We start from the raw sequence: 26,022 nt of genomic DNA, 5'->3' as shown, positions 1-26,022 counted from the left end.
GTACGAGGTGACCCTTGGTCAGATTCATCCTTCGTTCTAGAGCATAGTAATTCTCATCCGCTTCTTCGTGAGCAAGATCGAGGGATGTCCCTTCACCATCGATCATTTCATGCGTTTGTATAGCCCCCGACTTTATCGGGGTTGATTGATTAAGCTGGCTCGTCGAGCCAGTAAGGCTCCATTTTTTTGCATCGATGAAGATCGAGACCAAAGCTGGTTAGGTCGTTTTGTCCGAGTGAAGACCTCGGATTTTATCCCAACCAAGCATATGCCATTTCCTGAGAAGTAGAATATGAAACGTAAGTATAATCTCGATTTTAAGATTTTTTCGTTGCTCTTCTCTTTTCTTCCCCTCTCATCTAAATTTTTGGTGGTGCAGTTGTTGCTCAAATACCGGATGCGGTTCCTCGACTCAAGGAACGGGTCCAGGGCATCGTGAAACAAAGACTTTATTCTGAGCATTCGTGGCGCGAGCACTCGAAGAGACGATGGGAGGCCAGTTCCCATGGTACGTGTTTTCTCAAGCGACTTTGATTTCCCTTTCGCGCTATCAATCTCTGACTTGCTTTTACTTCATTTTTGCAGGTTTACCAAAAGAGTCGAGATGAGGCCTCCATCCGGTGATGACAATATCTTCACCGAGCCCCCTGCCTCGGGGGCAGTATAAAGAGAAGAAAAGGAAAAAGGCTTTGAGTTCTCTGGGCCCTGAGAAGAAGAGGCCAATGAAAATATTGGCGTAAAAACCCAAGGGAAGCACCAGTGGTCAAGCACTGTCCCCGGACTCACTCTATCGATTGAGGAATTAGTCCGAGGGGGAATGAGAAGCCTTTGATCTGGTGCCCAGTATGCCGTCGTAGCTCAAAGGGCAAGGGGCCTCCGAACCAGGGGGAGGCGAGGCCGATTTTCATCATGTCGGGGAGGCCGAAGTGGAGCAGGAGATGAGGCTTCCCGAGATGCGGGAAAAGCCCCACAGGAAACACTCGGCCTGATAGAGATTGCCAAGTCTCCCTTGTTCACAGAGTCGATGTTTAACAAGGCCCAAGTAGCAAAAGAATGCCGCATCGAGGGGCCCCATAGATCGAACAAAACTTTTTGTGATGTTTTTAACGGTGTGGATTCGACGGCCACGGAGGATGCTATTAGATTTGGCAATTTAGAGATACCAAGGAAGACCTCACCCTCTTAAGAAAGCAGGCCTTCCTCGTGCCCGAAATTGGTCGATTGATTCCCTACCCCGAGTGCATATCCTGATCGGAAACGCACCATTCTTTGTTTTCCTTCCTGAGAATGCACGGGTTCTTTCCGCCCCCGTAGGGGTGGCCAGCTATCTTCAGTGCCTATTTACCGAGGATGATCAAGCTAAGATGAACAAGGTGGATGCACCCTGCCTTTTTAACAAAGCGCAACAGGTACTGAACCGGGTAATTCCATGCTTTCCTAAGTGAATTTTTGATTTACACTTAGATTATTTCACAGATGCCTTAACATTTCCTTTCTTGTTCGTAGGCTTCGGTGCTTCATCTCGAGGATTTTTTATGGTACCGGTATGACTTGAAACAACTCGAAGCTGAAGTTCGAGAGCTTACTGAGAAGAGAGACGCCTTTAAACTTCTTAGTGAGCAGCTCGAAGGGGAGACTAAGAACCTCCGTGCTGAGCTGGAAGTGGCTCGGAAGAACCATGCCGACTTGGTCGATCGTGTAAAAGTTTTTGAAGTAAGTGATGATGAATTTGATTCAGTGACTGAAGGTCAAAACCCAAAGGTCGAGCAAAAACTCGATCGGATTGATCAGCTCCGAGCTGGAATGGATATAGTGAAAGCTGAGACCGATGAATGGAGAGGCAAAATGGATTGTTTGGCCTCGAAAAAAGAGGTTGTTCGGGCACAACTAACTTCGGCCGAAATCCAGCTAAGAGCGGCAAAGGAAAGGATAGAGGTTCAAATAAAAAAGTTGAGTAGCTCCAATCTCGGCTTGGTTCGGCCGTCTCAGATCAAGATAATCTGGTCAAGGAGCATAAAATAGCCAAGTCAGAGGCCGTCGTGGCCAAGTCCGAAGCTGCTGAAATGGTGGCCTAGTACAAGGCCGATGTTTAAGCTACTCAAGAACAATCAAAAAATATAGCCGAGCATATGAAGTGGCAATCTCGAAGACAGACCCTCGAAGAAGTTCCTGCTTGGGGTTTTGACCTATCGACCGAGATCAAGGATGCCAAGGTGCTCGAAGCCGAGGCCAGGAAGCTCGGCTATCCTGAGGAGGAGGATTCCGAGGACTCAAGCAGGACTGAGGATGGGGAATACCCTAGTGATCCCGGTGACGAAGCGGGCTCCGCCTAAGATCAGGCCGCCTTTGTTTGATTTTATTTCTTTTTATACTTAGTACTTTGTGTTAAGGCCGCTCGGCCTTTGTAAAGATATACTTCATAAATACAAACTTTCTATTTCTTTTTGATAAGTCTCGAGTTCTTCCTTTGCTTTTTCTTTTTAAGTTTTGCAAAGATTGGAATGCCTTAGCATTAAATAGTCATGTTCGGAATTCCGAACAGGCTTTGCCTTCGATTTCATTATCTCTTAAGGCATCGTGGGATCCGATATCTCCGGGAATATTTCCCTGAAATAATTATACTTTTTAGGATATGACTTTCCGAGAGTGTGTTTTGCTCAGGTTTTCGTCAAATCCTGTAACCTCGGATTTTGTTAACCCAGAATAGTCGCCGCCAAATAAGCTTTGTTCCCTCGGGTTTCGTTAATCCGGAATGGCCTTAGCCTTTTTATTCGGGCAACGTCGCCCTCGGGTTTCATTAACCCAGAATGGGCGTATCCTTTTAGTTCGGGCAACGCAAAATAAGCTTTGTCCCCTCGGGTTTCGTTAGCCCAAAATGGTCTTAGCCTTTTAATTCAGGCAATGTCTAATAAGCTTCATGCCCTCGGGTTTTGTTAACCCGAAATGGCCCTCGGGTTTCATTAACCCGAAATGGCCCTAGACTTTTAATTCGGGCAATGCCAAATAAGCTTCATGCCCTCGGGCTTTGTTAATGTAACACCCCGAAATAAATATTCGAAGTACTTGAGCGCTAGTAAGAAAGTTGATGTGCGCTCATTATATTATTTTGTGTGCAGACAAGGACTATTAATATGATGGATATCAATTGGATATGATAGTAAGTGTACGAGGCATATTATAAGTGGTGTAGGGTCTAAGAAGAGCCCTAAGTCCAAGTCAAGTTGGAAATTTCATGATAGACTAAAGTTTCAAATGGGTACGCACAAGACCAAACTTTGAACAAGAATATCTACATATATAAAAGGAGTTATATGATGATATATGTATCAAATAAAATATCTTTAAGTCTAGTTTCTAACGCTTCAAACCGTTTGTCATTCGGACACTCCTACAAGAGGTTATGACCAAATTACCAAAGGCTGACAAAATGCGATTTTGCGGCCGCAGAACCATTATGCGATCGCAGAAGTGGTTATGCGACCGCAAAACTGGTCGCAGACCTGTCCAGTGGAGCCCATTTCTGGACATCAGTTTTGCGGTGCATTATGTAACCCGCATACCAATTGTGCAGTCCATTATGCGACCGCAGACCTGATTTCAGAAGATTAATATTTTTATTTTTATAACCCGACCCCATTTTGATAAATAGCCTTTGGGGCTTATTTTGGGGTGTTTTTCTAAGGGTTTTAGAGAGAGGTAAGAGCATTATAGAGAGAGAAGGAGGAAACCTAACATTCTAATCATCCAATCTTGCATCAATCTTCAAGAATTAAGGAAGTCAATCACAAGATCTTCATCTAAGAGGTAAGATTCAAATCCCTAGTTTTCAATTTTGAGTTTGGGGTAAAAGATGGGTGATTGAGAGTATGATTATTGGGTGTAAGAGTATTATTTATACATGCTTTTACTAATAAGGTTTGTGGAAAGATTATTGAGCTCAAATAAGTAAAGATTGGGTTGTGGAGTGGTGGAAATCTTGTAGAAGAACCTTGTAGTTAAAGTTGCACACCTAGTGTTTGATAAAATGCTCAAATGAGATGAAACCATGAATATCTTCCTAATTTGTATTCACTTTTGTTATGTCTCAAAATAGATTGGGATTGCTAGAATTTCCGGAATGATGTAGTAATTTCAAGAAAGCTCAAAGCAAGGTATGTTGGCTAAACTACTCTCTTATAATTGAATTCCATGATGTTCCCGTAACTTTCAAGTATGGTTGTTCCCAATAAATTCGATTGTCCCGAATAAGCAAAGTGTCGAGAATTATGTATTTAAAACATGTTCTGAATGTTCCTATCACATTATGTTATCTTTTGGGAATGTGTTCAAGAATGATATGTGTATTAAAATGTTATGTCTTTGAGTTGTGTTTCAAATGAAGGTTATGATGCCAATTTGTGTGAGAAAACACAATATGCTTAAGACTCTTAATTTCTCATATGTGTACCTAAAGTCTTGATTGGAAATATCTTATTGTTGATAATCTATAAAGATGGTTGGAAATGAAATAAGTGAATTTGGGGATATAAAGTGTGGCCAGTGTGCCAAGAGTGAAAGTTATACTTGTGGGCAATGGTGTCAATGAAATGAAATGATGTGAGAAAGATTATGAAATGAGCTATGATTCAACTGTTCCAAAATTGACTTCGAAAATAGAATTGTCTAAAAGCTTATGAACTCAAGTGATGCCCATATATGGCTATTTTAACTAATGTTATGCTTTGTAAATAGTTGAAAAAGTGGCAGCAAAGGCAGCACCAAGTTGAATATCCAGGTTCTACTGTCGGGAGTTGGTACCTCCTTCCTTACTCACTCTCTTTGTTGTATTAGTTAAATTGGTGCCATTTTAGTCGTATTAGCATAATCATAATATATGTGTGTCTGTAGCTACATATTGTTTTCTTCTAGATTGTCCCTCTGACTACCTTTTGGGATAGCGATTTTCCTTAGTCTGTTGTAGGTATAGTGGTTGAGGTCTAGAATAGTAGAGTAAGGTAATATCCTCGGGCGGGGCGGGGGATAGGGCAGGGCGCAGGGGGTGGGACAAGGGGCAAGGAGAGTAAGGGGAACAAGAAAGCCTCTAGGTTGAAAATTGCGTCATGGAATATAGGAACACTGACAGGGAAGTCTATAGAGTTGGTAAAGATTATTCAGAGGAGGAAGGTTAATATAGCTTATGTCCAGGAGACTAGGTGGGTAGGATCGAGGGCGAGGCATGTGGACGGGTATAAGTTGTAGTACTCTGGAGTCATGAAGGGTAAGAATAAAGTTTGTATTTTGGTGTACCGGAATCATCGAGAGTCGCTGGTAGAGGTTAGGCGGGTGAGTGATAGATTAATGACTATTAAGCTAGTGGTTGGGGAGTGCACTCTAAATGGAGTTAGAGCTTACGCGCCGCAGGCGGGCTTAGATGAGGTGGTTAAAAGACGCTTTTGGTAAGGGTTGGATGTGATTGTGCGTAGTATCCCGCTTGCTGAGAGGTTATTTATAGGAGGGGATTTCAATGGTCATATTGGTTTGACTATTGATGGCTATGGCGAGGTGCATGGAGGCTTCGGCTTTGGGGTTAGGAACGGAGGAGGTACCTCGATGTTAGATTTTGCGAAGGCATTTGAGCTGGTGATTGCGAACTATAGTTTTTCGAAGAGGGAGGAGCATTCGGTTACTTTCCAAAGTACGGTGGCGAGGACCTAGATTGACTACATCCTCCTCAGGAGATGTGATAGAGGGTTGTGTAAGGACTGCAAGGTTTTTCGTAATGGACGTGGGTATCATGATAAAGAGAATGAAGAGGTCAGAACAAGGACGAACGAGGATCAAATGGGGAGCCTTGACTAAGGATAAAGCTCGGGAGTTGGAGGGGAGGTTATTGACATTGGGAGCGTGGATCAGTTATAGGGACGCAAGTGCTATATAGGCAACGACGGCGAACTATATTAGGGAGGCGGCAAAAGAGGTGTTAGGGGTCTCGAAGGGTTGCACTAACATGCACAAAGGCGACTGGTGGTGAAATGAAATGGTCCAAGGCAAAGTAGAAGAGAAAAAGGAGACGTACCTGAGGTTAGTAGGGAGCATAGACGAGGAGGAGATGAGAACGAACATAGAGAGGTATAAGGTAGCTAGGAGGGAGGCGAAGTTGGTGGTCACAGAGGCTAAGACTGTTGCGTTTGTTCGTCTGTACGAGGAACTGGGGGATAAAGGTAGGGATAAAAAGATCTTCCGACTGACCAAGGCAAGAGAGAGGAATGCTCGGGAGCTGGACCAAGTGAGGTGCATCAAAGATGAGGACGACAGAGTATTGATGGGATAGGCACAGATTAAGTGGAGATGGAAAACTTACTTTCATAAACTTCTGAATGAAGATGGGGATAGGGATATTATGCTAGGTGAATTGGGGCATTCCGAGATTCACCAAGACTTTGGGTACTGTAGACGCATTAGGGTTGAGGAGGTCATGGGGTTATGTGCAAGATGAGTAGGGGTAGAGCTTCACCGAGACTTTGGGTATTGTATACGCATTAGGTTTGAGGAGGTCGTGGGGCTATGCGTAACATGAGTAGGGGTAGAGCGACTGGACCAGAAGAAGTTTCGATTGAATTTTGGAAAAGTGTGGGTAGAGCAGGTTTGGATTGGTTGACTGGGCTATTCAATATTATTTTCAAGACGAAGAGGATGCCAGATGAGTGGAGGTGGAGTATGGTGGTACCATTGTACAAGAACAAAGGCGATATCCAGAATTGTAACAACTATAGAGGTATCAAGTTACTAAGTCATACCATAAAAGTTTGGGAGAGGGTGGTGGAAGTGAGGGTGAGGAGAACTGTGTCTATATCCGATAACCAAATCGGGTTCATGCCGGGTTTTTCTACTACAGAAGCTATCCACCTTGTTAAGCGGTTGGTGGAACAGTACAGGGATAGGAAGAATGATTTGCATATGGTGTTTATTGACCTGGAGAAAGCGTATGACAAGGTACCTAGAGAGGTTCTTTGGAGATGCCTAGAGGCGAAAGGTGTGCCAGTTGCTTATATTAGGGCGATTAAGGACATGTAAGATGAAGCTAAGACTCGGGTTAGGACTGTGGGAGGCGACTCGGAGCATTTTCCGATTGTTATGGGGTTGGCCAAGGATCTATGCTCAGCCCATTTTTATTTGCCCTGGTGATGGACACACTGGTGTACCATATTCAAGGGGAAGTGACATGGTGTATGTTATTCACTGACGACATAGTTCTGATTGATGAGATGCGAGGCGGCGTTAACGAGAGGCTGGAGGTTTGGAGACATGCCCTTATGTCTAAGGGTTTCAAGTTTAGCAGGACTAAGAAAGAATACCTGGAGTGCAAGTCCAACGCTGAGTCGATGGAAGTGGGCGCGTACGTGACGCTTGAATCACAGGTCATCCCCAAGAGAAGCAGTTTCAAATATCTTGGGACGGTTATCCAGGGGATGGGCAGATCGACGAGGATGTCACGCACCGTATAGGGGTGGGGTGGATGAAGTGGAGGTTAGCATCTGGAGTCCTATGTGACAAGAAGGTTCCACTGAAACTCAAAGGTAAGTTCTACAGAGCGATAGTTAGACCAGCCATGTTATATGGGATAGAGTGTTGGCCGGTTAAGAACTCTCATATCCATAAGATGAAAGTAGCAGAAATGAGGATGTTGAGGTGAATGTGCGAGCATACCAGGATGGAGAATAGGAATGAAGAAATTCGGGAGAAGGTGGGTGTGGCCTAGATGGATGACAAGATGCGGGAAACTAGACTCAGATGGTTCGGGCACGTGCGGAGGAGAAGTCTGAACACCCCATAAGGAGTTGTAAGTGGATGGCTTTGACGAGTATGAGAAGGGGTAGAGGGCGGCCCAAGAAGTATTAGGGAGAGGTGACCAGGCAAGACATGGCGATGCTTTAGGGTGTGGAGGTCTAGCATTAGCGTTGTAGGTTAGGAGGTGGTGGAGCTCTTTTTACTACGTACCGTGTGAGAGTCTAGCCTGATAGGGTATGTCCTAGAGTGCTAGTGGTTATTGTTATGGCCACACTTTTCTTTCACTTTTCATAGTACCGAGCCTTTCTTACGTGTTACTATTATTGTCTTTCATCTATTTTCTAATACTTATGATGTTGTTATTATTTCTATGCCTTCTGTTATTGGTACTGATATATTGTCTTTTTCGTCTGCTTGAGCCGAGGGTCTATCGGAAACAGCCTCTCTTCCCCTTAGGGTAGGGATAAGGTCTACGTACACTCTACCCTCCCCAGACCCCACTTGTGGGATTTCACTGGGTTGTTGTTGTTGTTGTTGTTGTTGTTGTAAGTAGTTTTGATGTGTTTTGCATTCTTACACATTCGTGAGTTGAAATTGTGTATTGCCTTTTTGTGGGGAAAATATTTCAAGAATAAATGATGTGTTACTCGGTTATGATTTTAACTTGTGCTTCGATTGCCAATCATTTTATTCCATTTCTTGGAAAGAAATCCATCGTGTTTAAAGTCTTCATTACTAATGAACCTAAAGTTTTGATTTCCAGAATATTATATTTGTTGATATTTATGGTGAAGATCCATGAAAGGAAAGAAATAAAAGTGTGGAATATGAAATACGGCCACCGTACCATGAATGATGAATCATATGTATGGCCAAGAGAGCCAATGAAATAATGATGTTGAAAGTTGTTGAAAGTGCCAATAAGGCTATATATGGTATGGAAGGTTATGAGATAAATGCATTTGTATTGTTGTTTCCTTTGTAAACAAATTAAAAATATTTTTGGGAGTATCGATAGTCACCGAGGAAATGTAGGTTGAGATAATTCCCCTTATTTGGAATGAGATTGATGTGATAAAACTATTCCCCTTAATTGGGATGAGATGATTGATAGAAAAGGATGATGTCGATCCACACGGCATTGTGGTGAGATGGACTAGCCGATCGGGTCGTGATCATACACCATGCCGCACACATGGTGATGATTGTGCTGGAAATTTAAATTGAAATTATGATTATGGTTGATGTCTCGAATGATACGACCTAGTCAATCGGGTCATGATCATACTCCGTGCTAAATATACAGTGGTATTGGTATTGTGAACAGTGGTATATCGATGTTAAAGATCTCCCAACCAAAAATAATATTATCTTCGTATCTTGGAAATTAATATGTTTTAACTTGGAAATTGGATATCATTGATTGTTGATTGTTGTTTCCATGGTTTTCCCTCTCTTACACTGGTATTCTATTTTGAAAGAGGACAATTAGCTTTACATACTAGTACTATTCCATATGCACTAACATCCCTTTAGCCGGGGGCGCTGCATCTTCAATGGATGCAGGTGGTTCATCAGTGGTGCAGCTTTGGTGCTCATTAGCAGTCACTCTCTATTCAACAGATTTTGGTGAGCCCTACTCTATTCTGATGGCGGACACGATAGCAGAGGCATCGATGCCAAAATTATACTCTGATAGTCTCGGTGCGTCTTTAGGCCCGATGGTCCTGTCAAAGTTGTTTCTGCCCATGAGTCCTCGGTTGTTCTGTCCTCGATCATTCCTTCTTTTATTTCTCATAGGATTTCGCCCAGATCCACCGCTTCTTCGGTACCAATTGTACGGTTGATACCGATCCCGGTTTGATCTAGGTTTGTGATCGGTGTCTCTCTTGACTCGGTCGATGATCCTGACGGGGTGTACGGATCCGGAAGGGGTCCTGCATTGGTCATCCTCGACCCTAATTTTTGATTGATATCGGTTATGGACGTCGATCCAAGTAATGGTTGGATATTCTACCAAGTTCTGTTTCAACTATTGTGAAGCCAATGAGCTTTGAATGTTGAGTCCTTGGGTGAGAGCCTAAACGACCCAATCGTCCGTGACCGGGGGCAAATCCATCTGTTCCATCGGGAATCGAGAAACGAACTCTCTGAGCATCTCGTTATCTCTCTGCTTTACTTTGAAAAGGTATGACTTCCTAGTCTCGACCTTTATTGCACCGGCATGTGCTTTTAAGCAGGAATCTGCAAGCATAACAAACGAGTCAACAGAATTAGGAAAAAGGTTGTGGTACCATATCATAGCTCCCTTTGAAATGGTCTCTCTAAATTATTTCAACAAGGCAGACTCGATCTCATCATCTTCCAAGTCGTTCCCTTTGATGGCGCATGTATAAGAGATTGCATGCTCGTTTGGGTCGGTCGTTCTGTTGTACATAGGGATTTCGGCCATGCGAAACTTTTTGGGGATAAGCTTCGGAGCCGCGCTCGGGGGAAAAGGCCTTTGAAAAAATTTCTTGGAATCCAGGCCCTTCAATTTCGGGGGTGCTCCTGGATTTGGTAGACCCTGGAATTATAGGTTTCCATCTTTTTATCATTGGCTTCGATTTTCTTTTCCCCTGTTTCTATCTGTTTCGTCAATTCTTCGAGCAATTTCAGGATTTAGGGGTTAGTCCCCGATTCACTTTCGCTCGTTTTTTTAGATTGGTTTGTTTCTACGGGTGGCTTCTCAGGGAAGCTCGGGTTCACTCTTGCTTAGTGTTCGACCTTGATTCTGCAACTGAGTTATCGCCGAATGTTGAGCCTGTAGCATTTCGAAGATCATACGTAGGTTGATTCCATCATTTTCATTATTGTGAATGTTTTGGGAAATCGAATGCACTTCCCTGCGCACGCTGTTTTCGGGGTCGGTGGGCTAGTTTGTGTCGATGGCCATATGCGAACAGGCATCGATGGGAACCACCACCGGGATTCTACCAAGATTGACCAGTGTTGCCTCTTTACCGAGCGTTGCATTGTTGCTCCTGTCGTGGTGGCCGGATTCTGTGTCTATGTTTAGAGGGACAAACTGTGGGTTTGACATTTCGATCCTGACCTGAAATCAGAAACACTTCAAACAACAAGTGTAAAATGCGGTGTGTGTTATGATGATTCGTATCAAATTGCCGCTATTATCCTTAGCCCCACGGTGGGGGCCAAACTGTTTAACCTCAAAATTGGATAGCAATTGAATTTGTTAGTGGTTTAAAAGATGTGCGGGTTAACTTGATACGGAACGATCAATTGGATTGCAATTGAAATAAATAACGATAAATTAACGGCAAACCACACGGATTGGGTAATTTCGGCCTACGAAAGCTGACCACCCTTGAGTCGAATGTACTTTGATTGACACCAAGATAACAAAGAAATAAAAATTTAGAGGATAACGATAATGTATTGCTTTTGAGTGTATGTTACCATATCTTTCATGAATTGTGAGGCCCCCTTTATATATCAGGGGAACCTACTTTTAAGGTATTATTCTATTATTCTATAAAATGTAAAAAGGTCCTTGATTTGTTGACCGTTGGTCCCTTTTTTGGTATGTTTCATGATTTCCGCCGTAATGCCCGGTTAGTTACGGGAATTTCGGACCCCTGTCAGATAAGCTGGCAATATATTCCGAGACAGTTATGACCGGGATCAGTTATGACCTCGATAAGCTCGAGAGAAAGTTTGGTGGTTCCGATGGCTAATTCAGTAAGGCAAGAACCGATCTTCATGATTTTATCACCATCTCTCGATCCCAAATTGTTGTGTTGGATGTTCGGTCAAATACTGAGTTCGATTTTACCCGTATACAGTATATGCTTTGTATATTTACCGTTTGTAATTATTTTAGGAGATCTTTATCCAAATAGCTGGCTTGATTCATTGTTTACTTTTTCTAGCTAATATATGTAGATTATATACCGGTTATACATGGTTATATACATATTATACATGAATCATATATATTATACTTCTGCCGATTATTTTTAGTAGGCGTTTGGACATGAATTCCAAAATAATTTTTCAAATTGGAATTTCACTAAAATTTGAATTGAAGATGAAGTTGTGTTTGATTATAATTTTTGCAACATATTTGGATATCTTTTTTTCAACATATTTTGCAACTAAACACTAGCAAACTTTCCATTTTCAATTGGAACCAGGTTTTCAAATTTGAAAATGCACTTTCAAGTGATATTGAAAAAATTGCAAGATTTTGATAACCAAATAAAAATTAAAAAAGCCTATTATTATACCTAGTAACCAGGAATTTGACTGTTTATGAAGGATTATCTGCATATATCTTTTGATTGACCAAGTGTAAAAAATACAAATTAAACTCATTATTATACACATTACATTCTTGATGGGGGGGAAGTTTTTTTATTATTATTTATTTAAGAAAATCAAAAGTTTCCTTTCTTTTCCTTTCACTTTGGCTACTGATTTTTATTTTAAATGGAAATAACTTAACCACAAAGGAGGAGAAAAGAACATTCTTGTTTATGAGGAATTAAGAGGGAAAAGAAAATATAATATTTCACTTCTTTTATGAATTAAATTTAAGTCAAGAATCATTCTTTTGCACAAACTGAGCAAGAGCAGGTACATTTTGCTTTTTCCTTTCTTGTCATAATTTCAAAACGTCAAGATCAGGTCTTTGGTCCAGAAGAGAGCTTGAACCTTCCATTTCATTAGTCTCATAAGATTTAGATGAAATTTAATGAGATTTTAGAAAGTTCTAAGAAAGACTGGAAAATAAATAGCGTACTGCCATCTATTAAGAATATATTTAAAAAACTATTATTTGTTATTCTAGTGGAAAAGAAATTTTTTGAAGAATTTAAGTTAGCAAAATCAGAAAATATTGTTTTGTAAAAACATTTTAGATTTTCCTCCCCACCAAAATCTATTGTCGTTGGTAAGGATCACAATTAACGTGAAAATGGCATTCAATAATTGATCCGCCTTTTGTTTTTATTTTCCTCTTTTAGAGCTATTAAACAAATCATAAGCAACGTGTCAACATGGAAGAAGGGGCATTATTGTCAATTTAGTAGCGCTGCTGTAATTGGACAACGCGTGGGTCCCATTTTCTTATTGCATCAGCTGTCAAATTACACTCATTGTCATCTTGACGCTGTCCGAGTCAGCACATTTTTCCCGTTCTTGTCCTTATCTTCTTCTACGTCTCTTCCCCACCTTATTTTAACTCCTATAAATACCCACTTTCGCTCCCCGTTTCAAAGGCCCCTTCCGTGTACTCATCCTTCCACGTAACAGAAAGAATTACTTTCAGCTAATATTTGCGTAGTTTCATTATATATATACAGTTTTGTTCAATTCGTCCTTCTCCAATATGGATTCATATTCCAATTCTTCTCGTGATTCTTCTTCCCCTTTTGATTCTATTGTTTTTGGTACGTTCATTTGCTCAATTGCTATCTTGTCTATACTGTTTGACTCGGCACTGAAAGAATTTTTTAAAAAACTTATAATCTAAAATAATTCATAAATATTAAATAAATTAGAAATTTAAAGTTAAATTATGTTTAAATAAAAAAATAGTATTACATAAATTAGAAAAGAGAGTATCAGTTTATGCTGAACTGTATCATTTATAATTTTAAGCTGTTAGAGAGGAATTTTGTTTTCAAAATATTTCCCTGATCGCATGTTAGAATTGTGCGAATTATAGTTAATAGTCCTACTTTTCATTTCGTTTCCTCGTTGAGATAATATGTTGAGTGATCTGAGAATATTTCTGTATAATTTTTTATTTAGATTTGGATGATACTCTGTACTCGTCCAAGACTGGAATTGGCCAAGCATTGAAGAAGAACATTGACGGTTTGAATTCTGTTCTTCTTTTTTTTCCCTCTTTTGCTTTTTAATTGTGTAATTAATTAAAGTAATTCAACATTATGAGCTGTGATCGCTTATCTAAAATTGTGATGTTTGGCTTAAAACAGATTTTCTGGTGGAGAAATGTGGTTTTCCGGAGTCGAAAGCATCGGTTTTGCGTGTTGAGCTTTTCAAAACTTACGGCAGCTCTCTCGCCGGTTTACGAGTAATTTTCCTATTTTTAGCCTTAATTCTCAATTAATACTACTTCAGTACTTTTTCTTAATTGATACTTCAATAGTTTGCAATTAATCAATTCTAGATCATTCGATTAATTGTTTTCTTCCATCTATTTTGCTTTTAATGTAGGCATTAGGCTATGATATTGATGCTGATGATTATCATAGGTGAGATATGTTCAGAAAAACTGCATAGTTTGACTCCCTAATTCCCCAATTTTGAATGATTTTGTTTTTCAAAAAAGCGATTATTTTTTTCTGAAATTTTTCTTTTGTTTCTTCCTGAACAGCTATGTGCACGGAAGATTGCCGTATGAATTGATTAAACCGGATGCTCAATTAAGAAGCATCTTGCGTAGTATTAATCAAAGGAAAATTGTAAGTTATAGAAATGGATTCAAATTGCGATCTATTGATCATCGGATGATGACTGATTAGTAATATGTTATGAAGGACTTTGTGATTGATTAAGATAGTAAATGTGCAGATTTTCACGAATTCGGATCGAATTCATGCGATAAAGGCACTGGATCGTCTAGGAATTAAGGATTGTTTTGAACAAATTATTTGTTTCGAAACTATGAATTGTAACCTGTCCAGGGCAACACGGCCAAATGAGATTCCTGTGATATTGAAGCCTTCAATGGAGGCCATGAATATCGCCATTGAAGCTGCTCAGGTCGATCCCTGTCGCACGGTATGCTCTATACTCCGCTTATCTAACCAACTAGGTCTTTATTTGTTTGATTTATGTGCTGTATTGGTTGTGGTTCAGAGTTTGATTCTTTTGGTTTGTGTTTGTTTTTAGCTCTTCCTTGATGATAATGTTCGGAACATAGCTGCTGGGAAAGCTGTGGGGCTCCGAACAGTTTTGGTAAGTCCTAATTCGGTTTGTGCTTTTGTTTGGATAATTGTGATTTTACCATTTTCCCGTTATTGCCGACTGCTGAGATTGGAAAGGTTGAAGAGAAACAGAGTGATCGAAACTATACACTTGTGTGACGTTGTTTGGGCCCAATAGAATATGCTTTTTTAAAGAATGCTCTTGGTCTGAAGTGCAATAGTACTAGGTGACAGAAACATATACTAATAAAAATAAGGTACAAGAAGATATTTTAGCTTCTTCTTATCATAAATAGTATGTAATTGTACCCTAGTGTCCTGCTTTCAACAATCAAAGTTTTGTATTGCATATTATGAAGTAAAATCGTACCAAATACTAAAGAAGATGACTTTGTTTGGACCGAGTCCTTCCCCCCTTTAAGTTACTAAGTACAATTTTGTCCCATCCAACCTGAGAATTGGGTGATTTAATTTGTAAGAAGTTCAACAGGTGTAATGGTACTATATGGTAGGTATACTATATGACAAGAATAAGGTACAAGATGGATATTTTAACTTGTGCTTATCTCAAATACCTTATCTTCACCACAATCAAAGTGTATATCCTTTGAAGGGGTCAAAATTTTAACTGAGGGGCTACAAAGAAATTTTTACCTATACCTGATGTTCAATGCTAAAGAACACCTAAAGGAAGAATAAAAAAACAAGCTATCAATTTCAGTTTGCTACTACTAATGCTCCTCTTGTACTAGCTAAACTAACTAAAATTCGTGCATATGCGAAATGTTAAGTTCTTTGCCCAAAGAATTCCCAGTGTGGGGAATTCTAATCGATAGAGTAGCTAATATAGCCGATCTGCTCGTGAATTAATGGTGTAAACGTTTAATTTGCCTATTTATTTCCATATTGAAGGTTGGAAGAGCAAGCAAAACCAAAGAAGCGGACTATGCACTGGAGATGGTGACTGATCTGTTTCAAGGGGTTCCAGCAATATGGTTCAAGCAAGAAGAAGATCAAAAGATAAGACGCACAGGAAGTGAATTAGATTCACTTGTTGCAACCACAGCTGTGGGTGCTTAATTTATTTCAAAACCCCAAGGTCTAGTCTTTGGACCACACTACATATGTACAAGTGTACATATACTGATATCCCCCTCCATCTCAACCTTGTAAACATCTTTAATGTATGTGAATATATGTACTTGTATCAATGTATGTGTATATTATAAAATAACAAAAGAAGAGCCACAAGAAAGGTGGTTTGTCCAGAAATTTAAGCTCAAGCTAATTTTATTTTCTTGCTTTTTGAATATGTGCTCCATGTAAGAATCAAATAAAGATGTCGAAGCACATGCCACTTGAGATCACAATATTAAAGCAAAATATATAAACATCCCCTTAAGTTGTTCTCCGCGATCAAGTTAGCACCTAGTAAAAAATGCTAATGACCAAATAGATACTTTGTGCGTAGAAATATGTCTCTTAAATCCCTTATGGCAAAATGTCTGTGTTACGCTCAGGGAGAGCGTGAAATTCTTTTTAACGAAGTTTATCCTTTTTTTTTTTCATCAACTCAATGTGGACCCCACCTCCTTCTCCATTTTTTTCCTCCACCATTCGATATGCGCACCAGAACTTTCTCTCCACCTTCCCCTTACCGCCAACGGCAAGCTATCACTCGAGCTTCACCATTTTCGGAATTACACAGGGAAGGCATATTTTTTTACTTCTTTGTTCCATAGGAACCCATAAAGAATTTGGCAGGCTATCCTCCTTCATCTCCCTTTACCCCACCTTCCAATTTCACCACAATTGAATTTGGCAATTGGTTCTTCGCTGGTGAAAATCTTCAATTAAGTGGGTTAGGATGATTTTTTATTTGGTTTTGAAAAAAAAGTGGAGGGGGTTTGGCGGGCGACGGTGGGCAGATGTTCTTTTCGGCAGGGAAAGTTAATACATAATTTGTTTTAACAAATACACGTGTATAATGATTTGTCCGTCTGACACGTCATCCCGTAATTGTAACAGAGGTTTGTTGGTCTCTTAGTGTTTAGTTGACCTATTTTGTTAAAGGCTTGAAATATCTATCCGAAAATAAATTCTCGATGTTCGGATAAATTAAAGGGACCGTTTTATTATGAAAATAATTATTGTGGATGTCTATTTATTATCCCGCTATAGATAATTTTCTTGAAGAAGATTATCCATTTAGTACCCTATTGAAGTTTATCTACAAGCAGCTGATGTAGGCAGGCTGCAAGCACCTCAATGAAATGATTTGCAGCAGTTTCTTATTAAACAGGCAAGTTGCAAGCTGCTCATGCAGACAGCTTACGAACAGCTAAAGAAAAGCCTTGCAGCTGCTTCCTGAAAAGCCGCGCAACTGCTTCCTTTCTTTTATAAATAGAGGAGTTTTCAGTTCATTATGTACAACAGTTTGAGCTTAAATAAAAATATCAATCTCCCTCTATACTTGTGTTCGGTTTCTTTAATTTATAGTCTTTATTTTATAACACGTTATCAGCACGAGACTCTGCCATTTTGAGCACTTACTTCGAATTTAATTTCTATATCATGTTCGTCTCCGATGTAAGGCGACATTCTTATGTCCGTGGTTAGATCTTGTTCATAACGAGCATCATAAGGCAAATTATATCCTTGAGGTGGTGAGTTTTTCTTCTTGGCAGTATTGATATAGATATCACTTACATCTGATATGGCCAAATTTGCATAATTTAATTTGAGCCTTTTGCTTATATTTTAATATCATTATCATCGCTTGCTTGGTTATATGTTACGTATATAGTACCTATTTTGGTATTTGTTTTCATCCTAATTATCTTAATAAAGGATTACAAAGTGGATAACATTATTAGATCCACTTAAACTCCAGCAAAGTTTGCAAGAAATATACAACCACCAGAAGTGGTTATGTTTCGTATATCTCATTGTAACTAAATTTTGTTAACCACCAGAAGTGGTATATGCCTATGACCACCAGAAGTGATAATTTAGGCTTTCTATGGTTACAATTAAAGATAAGCTAGAGAAATATTCTCTATATTACACGCATGCCTCGATTTGCTCTTGAAGTAGTAAATATTTTTAAAAAGGTTGAAGCATCATAATTGATGTGATTAATGCGCGTTCAGATATAATTTTCTGAAGAATGAGAATTTCTGATAAATATTAATCCATCCCCTGAAGTGAATGTGATAATATTAATAAAGTCATAAATATGAACGTGCTCTTGATGTAAATATATTACAATTCACCTCCAGAAGAGGTAATGTGATTGAGAGAATATATACTCAATTTTTCGTATTTCAATTTGCTCCTGAAGAAGTAACAAAATTAAAATTTTCTCCCGAAGCAGGAAAATATTATGAAACTGTGTCTTTCTATGCGTAAATAAAATAATGAGTTATTCAAAGTTATTTTTGAAGCACATTTTCATTCCCTGTAGTGAATGAAAAAAAATACTATAACTCACCTCCGGAAGAGCTAGAATAACAGATGATATAAATATTATTTTTGTGGCATAAAGATCATTGTCGCACGTACCTGTTGTACGTAAAACATCTTGGATAATTTTATTAAGTACCATTCTGAGGCAAAATTATTCTTGTAGAATGCTTTCTACTACAACCACATTGATATATTATGGTTAGTTGTTATTAACTACCCCGAAAAAAATAACAACTCATGTATATTTTCCTGAAGGATGTAATGACTATGTGGTTGCCGCTTTGATATAAAATATTCATATGTTAATGGCGTTTCTCCCTGAAGGAGACACAAAGTTGGTGGTAAAAATATTGAAATTCTTGATTTCTTACATTTATAAATTTAGAATTGTCTTTATATTGTTTATTTGATTATAATTTTCTCTCATGATACCAGAAGTGTCTGAGCAATATTTGATAGTACAAAATGTATCAACAACTCCTGAAAAGCTAATTGTTGTCTAGAAGACACATGACACCAGTAGTGTCTGGTAAATATTAGATTGTGGATAATAAAGAAAGACTCTCGAAGAGCTTATATACAAATATGTCATTCATATTATATAATTATGGTCAAAACATATGTTGTAATAAATCCGAAGTTTACTGATACAAATGGCTATTATATTGAGACCACAAATGATTGGAAGACTGAAAATCTCCATGTTTCCACAATCATATGGGGTAAAATAATATGTATGTGAGAAGTTACCCGCCTTATTTTTCAAGTTGTACTATATCATGTATCACAGTAAACCAGAAGTTTACCAATGCAAAAGCAGTCACAGTAAATCAGAAGTTTTACTGAGGCAAAAGTAGCTACAGTAAATCAGAAATTTACAGATACAAAAGTAGCCACAGTAATCAGAAGTTTACTGATGCAAAAGATTATGCCATAGTAAATCAGATGTTTACTTAGAGATAGCACATTGTTACAACCCAGATCTTGAAGTTGTAATTTCGGCCAGGAACTGGTGAGAAAGGGTCCTTCTGATGGTCTGACGTAGAGACGTCTACTCGGGCAACTTGGGCTTTTTAATTTTAAGCATATATAAGGGGGGTATAGGTGATGAAAAGCTCCGACCTGCCTCCCCCATGCGTGCTGCCACCGAGCCGCATAGAACGAGCTGCCTTGGGGGCGAACCCCAAGGGCCTGCCTAGATGACTCAAGGGAGTGTCAAGGGCATCCATGCGAGTTTGGGAACTCGTATGGGCTGCGCAATGCCTTAGGGCCTGCGTTGGGCATCAATAGGGCAGTGGAGGCTGCTATCGTGGAACGGCCAGTCCCGCGGGCTGCCGAGTGTTGGAAAGAGACCTCCACGCCGATTGGATACTTGACGCGCCTGTCATAGGGGCATCATGTGTCGACTTGTGAGCATGGCTTTGGTTCAGTCCATGCAAGCAAGGGTCCGTTGGCCTAAAGGTGCAGGTGTTGGCGACACTGCACTACTTCGGAATGGAAGCGTGCTGCGAGAGGGCTATGTATGGGCATGGCACGAAAGAGGCGCATGACAATGGCCAAGGACTAAAGGTTGCCTTACTCGGGCGAGGCACGAGCTAGTCGCGGATGCACTAGACGAGTGTCAAGCTTGAGGATTGGGCTGTGCACGCGAGAGCGATGCTCAGTCTTTGGCTAAGGACAAGACATGTCCAAAACCAAGTCCCCAGGGCGCGTAAGGATTGTGATCCTAAGGTGGAGCGCCACGACATGTCTAGGGCCAAGGGCCAAGGCATCTTACGGGCGGCACAAGTCGGGGCGAGGCCCCGACCTACAGGCACAAGATCGTGCTTGGGAAATCCTGGGACGAGGATAGAAAGGCTGGCCCGCGGCACGAATGGGGAGTCCGCGGGCGCCGCACGGGCGGAGCAGGTGCCGCTACCCAATGTAAGGAAATGGGCCCGTGACACTTGGTATCAGAGCAGAAATAGAATCACTCTAATGCGACTTGTTATCAGAACAGAAACAAAATCATTCTGATACGATATGGTATTAGAGTTGATTGAGGCCATACTTTGCCATGGCACAATGTCAAAGCAAAGGGTGGATATGGCTAGTGCATTTTGGATGTCAGTGCCGAGATCACGTCAAAGCAGAGATTGATGTTCATATGCCACCAAAGATTGAGAACCAGATACTAATGGTCGACGAAGGAAATGGGTGATTCCATTGTCTTTCGTCAGTCTAAGGTGCTACTGAATGAGGTGATATGCCGATGAGTCGGATGGCAAAGAGAATGCCATGTTTGCCAGGTCGTGCAACCATATTACGAAGAGTAGGCCATGGACTATAAACTGGGGCATGATCTTAGCGGAGATCTTGCCAAGGATGCGTGCAACGCATCAAGCTGAGTGTCTTTCCTCCGGGAAAAGACTTTGGATTGCCTGAGGGCATTGCGAAGGTGAGGAAATGAATTTGAAAGCATAGCAAAGCAAGCGGAATGGGGCAAGTTCCCTTGTCTAGACGTGGTCATCATTCTGGAAAGGGGTATGTCGAATCATCGGGGACCGGGAGAGTCCAAGTGCGGTGCACACCGAACCGGGAAGCCGTGCTAGCAGGACCGGGAGAGTACCTGGCTATAGGGCGAGTATTGAAGTACTACCGGGAGCATTGGCTACTTGCTGAGGAAGTGACGGACGGAAGACACAGAACTTTGTTCGGAAAGGCAGTGACGTTATGACTTTGTGAATGTAGTACTCACCGAGGGGTCGTCTCAAGAGTTGGCCGAATGCCAAGTGAGACGACAGGGCTAAAATGTATCCTCCACATTGAGTGTGGGAGGATCCCGCCTATGCAAGAGGCATAAGGGCGAAGTCATGAGTCTGGGAGCGAACACATCTTCAAGGTTGGGGGCAAAGAGAGCCACGGGAGCGGAATGCTACGTGAGCTATGCCAGGGGCGTTTGAAGGTCAAGTAAGCGATGGAGCTACTTGGACCGCGCCAAGGAGGGCGTCATAATGCTACGGGAGCGAAAGGCTACGGGAGCCATGCCAGTGAGGGCATCTTGAGGGCTACGGAAGCGGATACTACGTGAGCGACGTCGAAATAGCACATTGAGGTGCTAACCTGTGAAGTAAAGCTTCAGACGGACATGAAGACCGTGAGGGTCATGGTGTGATTTGACTAGTGTGGGTCAATCACAAAGTTAGACACCAGAGGGTGCAAGTGCGGAGGCACTTTCCAAGTGAACACCGAATGGAGGTGAAGTGCAGGGGCACGCTTGGAAGATACTTGGGAGGAGGAGTGCATGGGGCACGACTCCTTTTTGGAGAAAGGACTTCGAGGAAGTCCAACCCACCGGACTAAGGGAGCTGGGATGGGCATACCTGAGGGGGCAGACTCCGGGATGTCTTAAACCATTATGTGTCATCGGGACGATGACATTATGAGTGTGGGAGGATGTTACAACCCAGATCTTGGAGTTGTAATTTCGGCCAGGAACTGGTGAGAAAGGGTCCTTCTGATGGTCTGACGTAGAGACGTCTACTCGGGCAACTTGGGCTTTTTAATTTTAAGCATATATAAGGGGGGTATAGGTGATGAAAAGCTCCGACCTGCCTCCCCCATGCGTGCTGCCACCGAGCCGCATAGAACGAGCTGCCTTGGGGGCGAACCCCAAGGGCCTGCCTAGATGACTCAAGGGAGTGTCAAGGGCATCCATGCGAGTTTGGGAACTCGTATGGGCTGCGCAACGCCTTAGGGCCTGCGTTGGGCATCAATAGGGCAGTGGAGGCTGCTATCGTGGAACGGCCAGCCCCGCGGGCTGCCGAGTGTTGGAAAGAGACCTCCACGCCGATTGGATACTTGACGCACCTGTCGTAGGGGCATCATGTGTCGACTTGTGAGCATGGCTTTGGTTCAGGCCATGCAAGCAAGGGTCCGTTGGCCTAAAGGTGCAGGTGTTGGCGACACTGCACTACTTCGGAATGGAAGCGTGCTGCGAGAGGGCTATGTATGGGCATGGCACGAAAGAGGCGCATGACAATGGCCAAGGACTAAAGGTTGCCTTACTCGGGCGAGGCACGAGCTAGTCGCGGATGCACTAGACGAGTGTCAAGCTTGAGGATTGGGCTGTGCACGCGAGAGCGATGCTCAGTCTTTGGCTAAGGACAAGACATGTCCAAAGCCAAGTCCCCAGGGCGCGTAAGGATTGTGATCCTAAGGTGGAGCGCCACGACATGTCTAGGGCCAAGGGCCTAGGCATCTTACGGGCGGCACAAGTCGGGGCGAGGCCCCGACCTACAGGCACAAGATCGTGCTTGGGAAATCCTGGGATGAGGATAGAAAGGCTGGCCCGCGGCACGAATGGGGAGTCCGCGGGCGCCGCACGGGCGGAGCAGGTGCCGCTACCCAATGTAAGGAAATGGGCCCGTGACACTTGGTATCAGAGCAGAAATAGAATCACTCTAATGCGACTTGTTATCAGAACAGAAACAAAATCATTCTGATACGACATGGTATTAGAGTTGATTGAGGCCATACTTTGCCATGGCACAATGTCAAAGCAAAGGGTGGATATGGCTAGTGCATTTTGGATGTCAGTGCCGAGATCACGTCAAAGCAGAGATTGATGTTCATATGCCACCAAAGATTGAGAACCAGATACTAATGGTCGACGAAGGAAATGGGTGATTCCATTGTCTTTCGTCAGTCTAAGGTGCTACTGAATGAGGTGATATGCCGATGAGTCGGATGGCAAAGAGAATGCCATGTTTGCCAGGCCGTGCAACCATATTACGAAGAGTAGGCCATGGACTATAAACTGGGGCATGATCTTAGCGGAGATCTTGCCAAGGATGCGTGCAACGCATCAAGCTGAGTGTCTTTCCTCCGGGAAAAGACTTTGGATTGCCTGAGGGCATTGCGAAGGTGAGGAAATGAATTTGAAAGCATAGCAAAGCAAGCGGAATGGGGCAAGTTCCCTTGTCTAGACGTGGTCATCATTCTGGAAAGGGGTATGTCGAATCATCGGGGACCGGGAGAGTCCAAGTGCGGTGCACACCGAACCGGGAAGCCGTGCTAGCAGGACCGGGAGAGTACCTGGCTATAGGGCGAGTATTGAAGTACTACCGGGAGCATTGGCTACTTGCTGAGGAAGTGACGGACGGAAGACACAGAACTTTGTTCGGAAAGGCAGCGACGTTATGACTTTGTGAATGTAGTACTCACCGAGGGGTCGTCTCAAGAGTTGGCCGAATGCCAAGTGAGACGACAGGGCTAAAACATATCCTCCACATTGAGTGTGGGAGGATCCCGCCTATGCAAGAGGCATAAGGGCGAAGTCATGAGTCTGGGAGCGAACACATCTTCAAGGTTGGGGGCAAAGAGAGCCACGGGAGCGGAATGCTACGTGAGCTATGCCAGGGGCGTTTGAAGGTCAAGTAAGCGATGGAGCTACTTGGACCGCGCCAAGGAGGGCGTCATAATGCTACGGGAGCGAAAGGCTACGGGAGCCATGCCAGTGAGGGCATCTTGAGGGCTACGGAAGCGGATACTACGTAAGCGACGTCGAAATAGCACATTGAGGTACTAACCTGTGAAGTAAAGCTTCAGACGGACATGAAGACCGTGAGGGTCATGGTGTGATTTGACTAGTGTGGGTCAATCACAAAGTTAGACACCAGAGGGTGCAAGTGCGGAGGCACTTTCCAAGTGAACACCGAATGGAGGTGAAGTGCAGGGGCACGCTTGGAAGATACTTGGGAGGAGGAGTGCATGGGGCACGACTCCTTTTTGGAGAAAGGACTTCGAGGAAGTCCAACCCACCGGACTAAGGGAGCTGGGATGGGCATACCTGAGGGGGCAGACTCCGGGATGTCTTAAACCATTATGTGTCATCGGGACGATGACATTATGAGTGTGGGAGGATGTTACAACCCAGATCTTGGAGTTGTAATTTCGGCCAGGAACTGGTGAGAAAGGGTCCTTCTGATGGTCTGACGTAGAGACGTCTACTCGGGCAACTTGGGCTTTTTAATTTTAAGCATATATAAGGGGGGTATAGGTGATGAAAAGCTCCGACCTGCCTCCCCCATGCGTGCTGCCACCGAGCCGCATAGAACGAGCTGCCTTGGGGGCGAACCCCAAGGGCCTGCCTAGATGACTCAAGGGAGTGTCAAGGGCATCCATGCGAGTTTGGGAACTCGTATGGGCTGCGCAACGCCTTAGGGCCTGCGTTGGGCATCAATAGGGCAGTGGAGGCTGCTATCGTGGAACGGCCAGCCCCGCGGGCTGCCGAGTGTTGGAAAGAGACCTCCACGCCGATTGGATACTTGACGCACCTGTCATAGGGGCATCATGTGTCGACTTGTGAGCATGGCTTTGGTTCAGCCATGCAAGCAAGGGTCCGTTGGCCTAAAGGTGCAGGTGTTGGCGACACTGCACTACTTCGGAATGGAAGCGTGCTGCGAGAGGGCTATGTATGGGCATGGCACGAAAGAGGCGCATGACAATGGCCAAGGACTAAAGGTTGCCTTACTCGGGCGAGGCACGAGCTAGTCGCGGATGCACTAGACGAGTGTCAAGCTTGAGGATTGGGCTGTGCACGCGAGAGCGATGCTCAGTCTTTGGCTAAGGACAAGACATGTCCAAAGCCAAGTCCCCAGGGCGCGTAAGGATTGTGATCCTAAGGTGGAGCGCCACGACATGTCTAGGGCCAAGGGCCTAGGCATCTTACGGGCGGCACAAGTCGGGGCGAGGCCCCGACCTACAGGCACAAGATCGTGCTTGGGAAATCCTGGGACGAGGATAGAAAGGCTGGCCCGCGGCACGAATGGGGAGTCCGCGGGCGCCGCACGGGCGGAGCAGGTGCCGCTACCCAATGTAAGGAAATGGGCCCGTGACAACATGCTATGATAAACTTGAAGTTTTCATTTGCCATCTTTAAATGAGCTATTTGAGAATTCAGATAAGCATATACTGAAGAACTAGAAGATTCTTCAAGAATTCTCTTGTGTTGCTTGTTCTCATAATAACTTGATTATACCAGCTGAAGTTGGGACTAAAATTCCCGAATTTTGGAATATATAAAAGGTGAATATGGGCTCATTCACCTATCATGTGAACCACTTATAGATGCATATATAAGATGGTTACATGTATGTTTATTGTCAACCCGTAGTTTGGCATTTGAAATTATCTTTCTTAATTAATAACATAATTTTCAGATTATGAAAATCAAGATAGTTCATCTTGATGATGCTGGTTTATATCCAAGCTAGTTTAGCATTGAATACCTCCTATTAATGGCTAAACTATTGCTTATGAGAACAAAGCCTCGTGTGTTGGTCTAAGATTTTTTTAAATTGCATACAGTAGCACTTGTATGCATCAGACCAACAAAATATGATAAGTCCTCCCCTCACAATTGTTTTAGGATCAGAAATCAAATATTTTTACTATCTAATAACTTTTGATGTGTGGTATATGATTAATTTCTCCACCACAATACACAAAGATATGTTTTCCAAAGAAGATTTGGGATATATGTTAGTTTTTCTAACATTTGGGGGATGGAATAAAACAATTGAAAAATATGCTATATGAATTGAATTATCATTAATATGATCCTCACTTAGAAGATAATTCAAATCAAATGCCAGAAGTATTTGCTGATCCAAAATTAAATATCATATTTCAACTGCAAATGCTCCTATTAAAATTAAGTCCCTGAAGGATAGAGTTTACTATACGCATGAAGCGTGGTAGACCAATCGGTTCCAAAGGTAACAATCCTTGAAAAGAATAGGAGCAAATGATCAAAATGATCATAATAAGGAGGAAATAAGCTCTG

The 26,022-nt window shown here is 42.4% G+C and overlaps 2 protein-coding genes across 3 annotated transcripts; both read left to right on the top strand.

Moving 5' to 3' along the window:
- Nucleotides 1-1,364: 1,364 nt before the first annotated feature.
- LOC138898670 (uncharacterized) lies at nt 1,365-2,022 on the top strand. Its single transcript, XM_070184751.1, has 2 exons — nt 1,365-1,409; nt 1,507-2,022. Exons 1-2 carry the CDS (start codon nt 1,365-1,367, stop codon nt 2,020-2,022), a joined length of 561 nt encoding a protein of 186 aa, XP_070040852.1.
- Nucleotides 2,023-13,039: 11,017 nt separating this feature from the next.
- On the top strand, nt 13,040-15,998 carry LOC104088829 (uncharacterized protein C24B11.05). 2 transcript variants are annotated; one of them, XM_070186204.1, is made up of 8 exons: nt 13,040-13,220; nt 13,585-13,650; nt 13,773-13,870; nt 14,014-14,051; nt 14,174-14,261; nt 14,371-14,580; nt 14,692-14,757; nt 14,835-15,126. In XM_070186204.1, exons 1-8 carry the CDS (start codon nt 13,160-13,162, stop codon nt 14,883-14,885), a joined length of 678 nt encoding a protein of 225 aa, XP_070042305.1. In that variant the 5' UTR covers nt 13,040-13,159; the 3' UTR covers nt 14,886-15,126. The 2 variants fall into 2 exon arrangements, with proteins under 2 accessions (XP_070042305.1, XP_009591867.1); XM_009593572.4 differs by lacking the exon at nt 14,835-15,126 and adding an exon at nt 15,639-15,998 and having other exon boundaries at nt 13,041-13,220.
- The last annotated feature ends 10,024 nt before the right edge of the window (nt 15,999-26,022 follow it).

Source organism: Nicotiana tomentosiformis, chromosome 9 (assembly GCF_000390325.3).
Source record: "Nicotiana tomentosiformis chromosome 9, ASM39032v3, whole genome shotgun sequence".
Classification (NCBI taxonomy): Eukaryota; Viridiplantae; Streptophyta; class Magnoliopsida; order Solanales; family Solanaceae; genus Nicotiana; species Nicotiana tomentosiformis.
The sequence above is the reverse complement of the archived record's forward strand: the minus strand, read 5'-3'. Positions and strand labels throughout refer to the sequence as shown.

What these genes read in the sequence shown, in the direction of transcription:
- LOC138898670 (XM_070184751.1), top strand. Translation starts at nt 1,365, where the DNA reads ATGAACAAGGTGGATGCACCCTGCCTTTTTAACAAAGCGCAACAG. An exon ending in TTTTTAACAAAGCGCAACAG is followed by an intron (nt 1,410 to 1,506) that starts GTACTGAACCGG and finishes TCTTGTTCGTAG; the next exon opens with GCTTCGGTGCTTCATCTCGA.
- LOC104088829 (XM_009593572.4), top strand. Translation starts at nt 13,160, where the DNA reads ATGGATTCATATTCCAATTCTTCTCGTGATTCTTCTTCCCCTTTTGAT. An exon ending in GATGCTGATGATTATCATAG is followed by an intron (nt 14,052 to 14,173) that starts GTGAGATATGTT and finishes CTTCCTGAACAG; the next exon opens with CTATGTGCACGGAAGATTGC. An exon ending in AGGTCGATCCCTGTCGCACG is followed by an intron (nt 14,581 to 14,691) that starts GTATGCTCTATA and finishes GTTTGTTTTTAG; the next exon opens with CTCTTCCTTGATGATAATGT.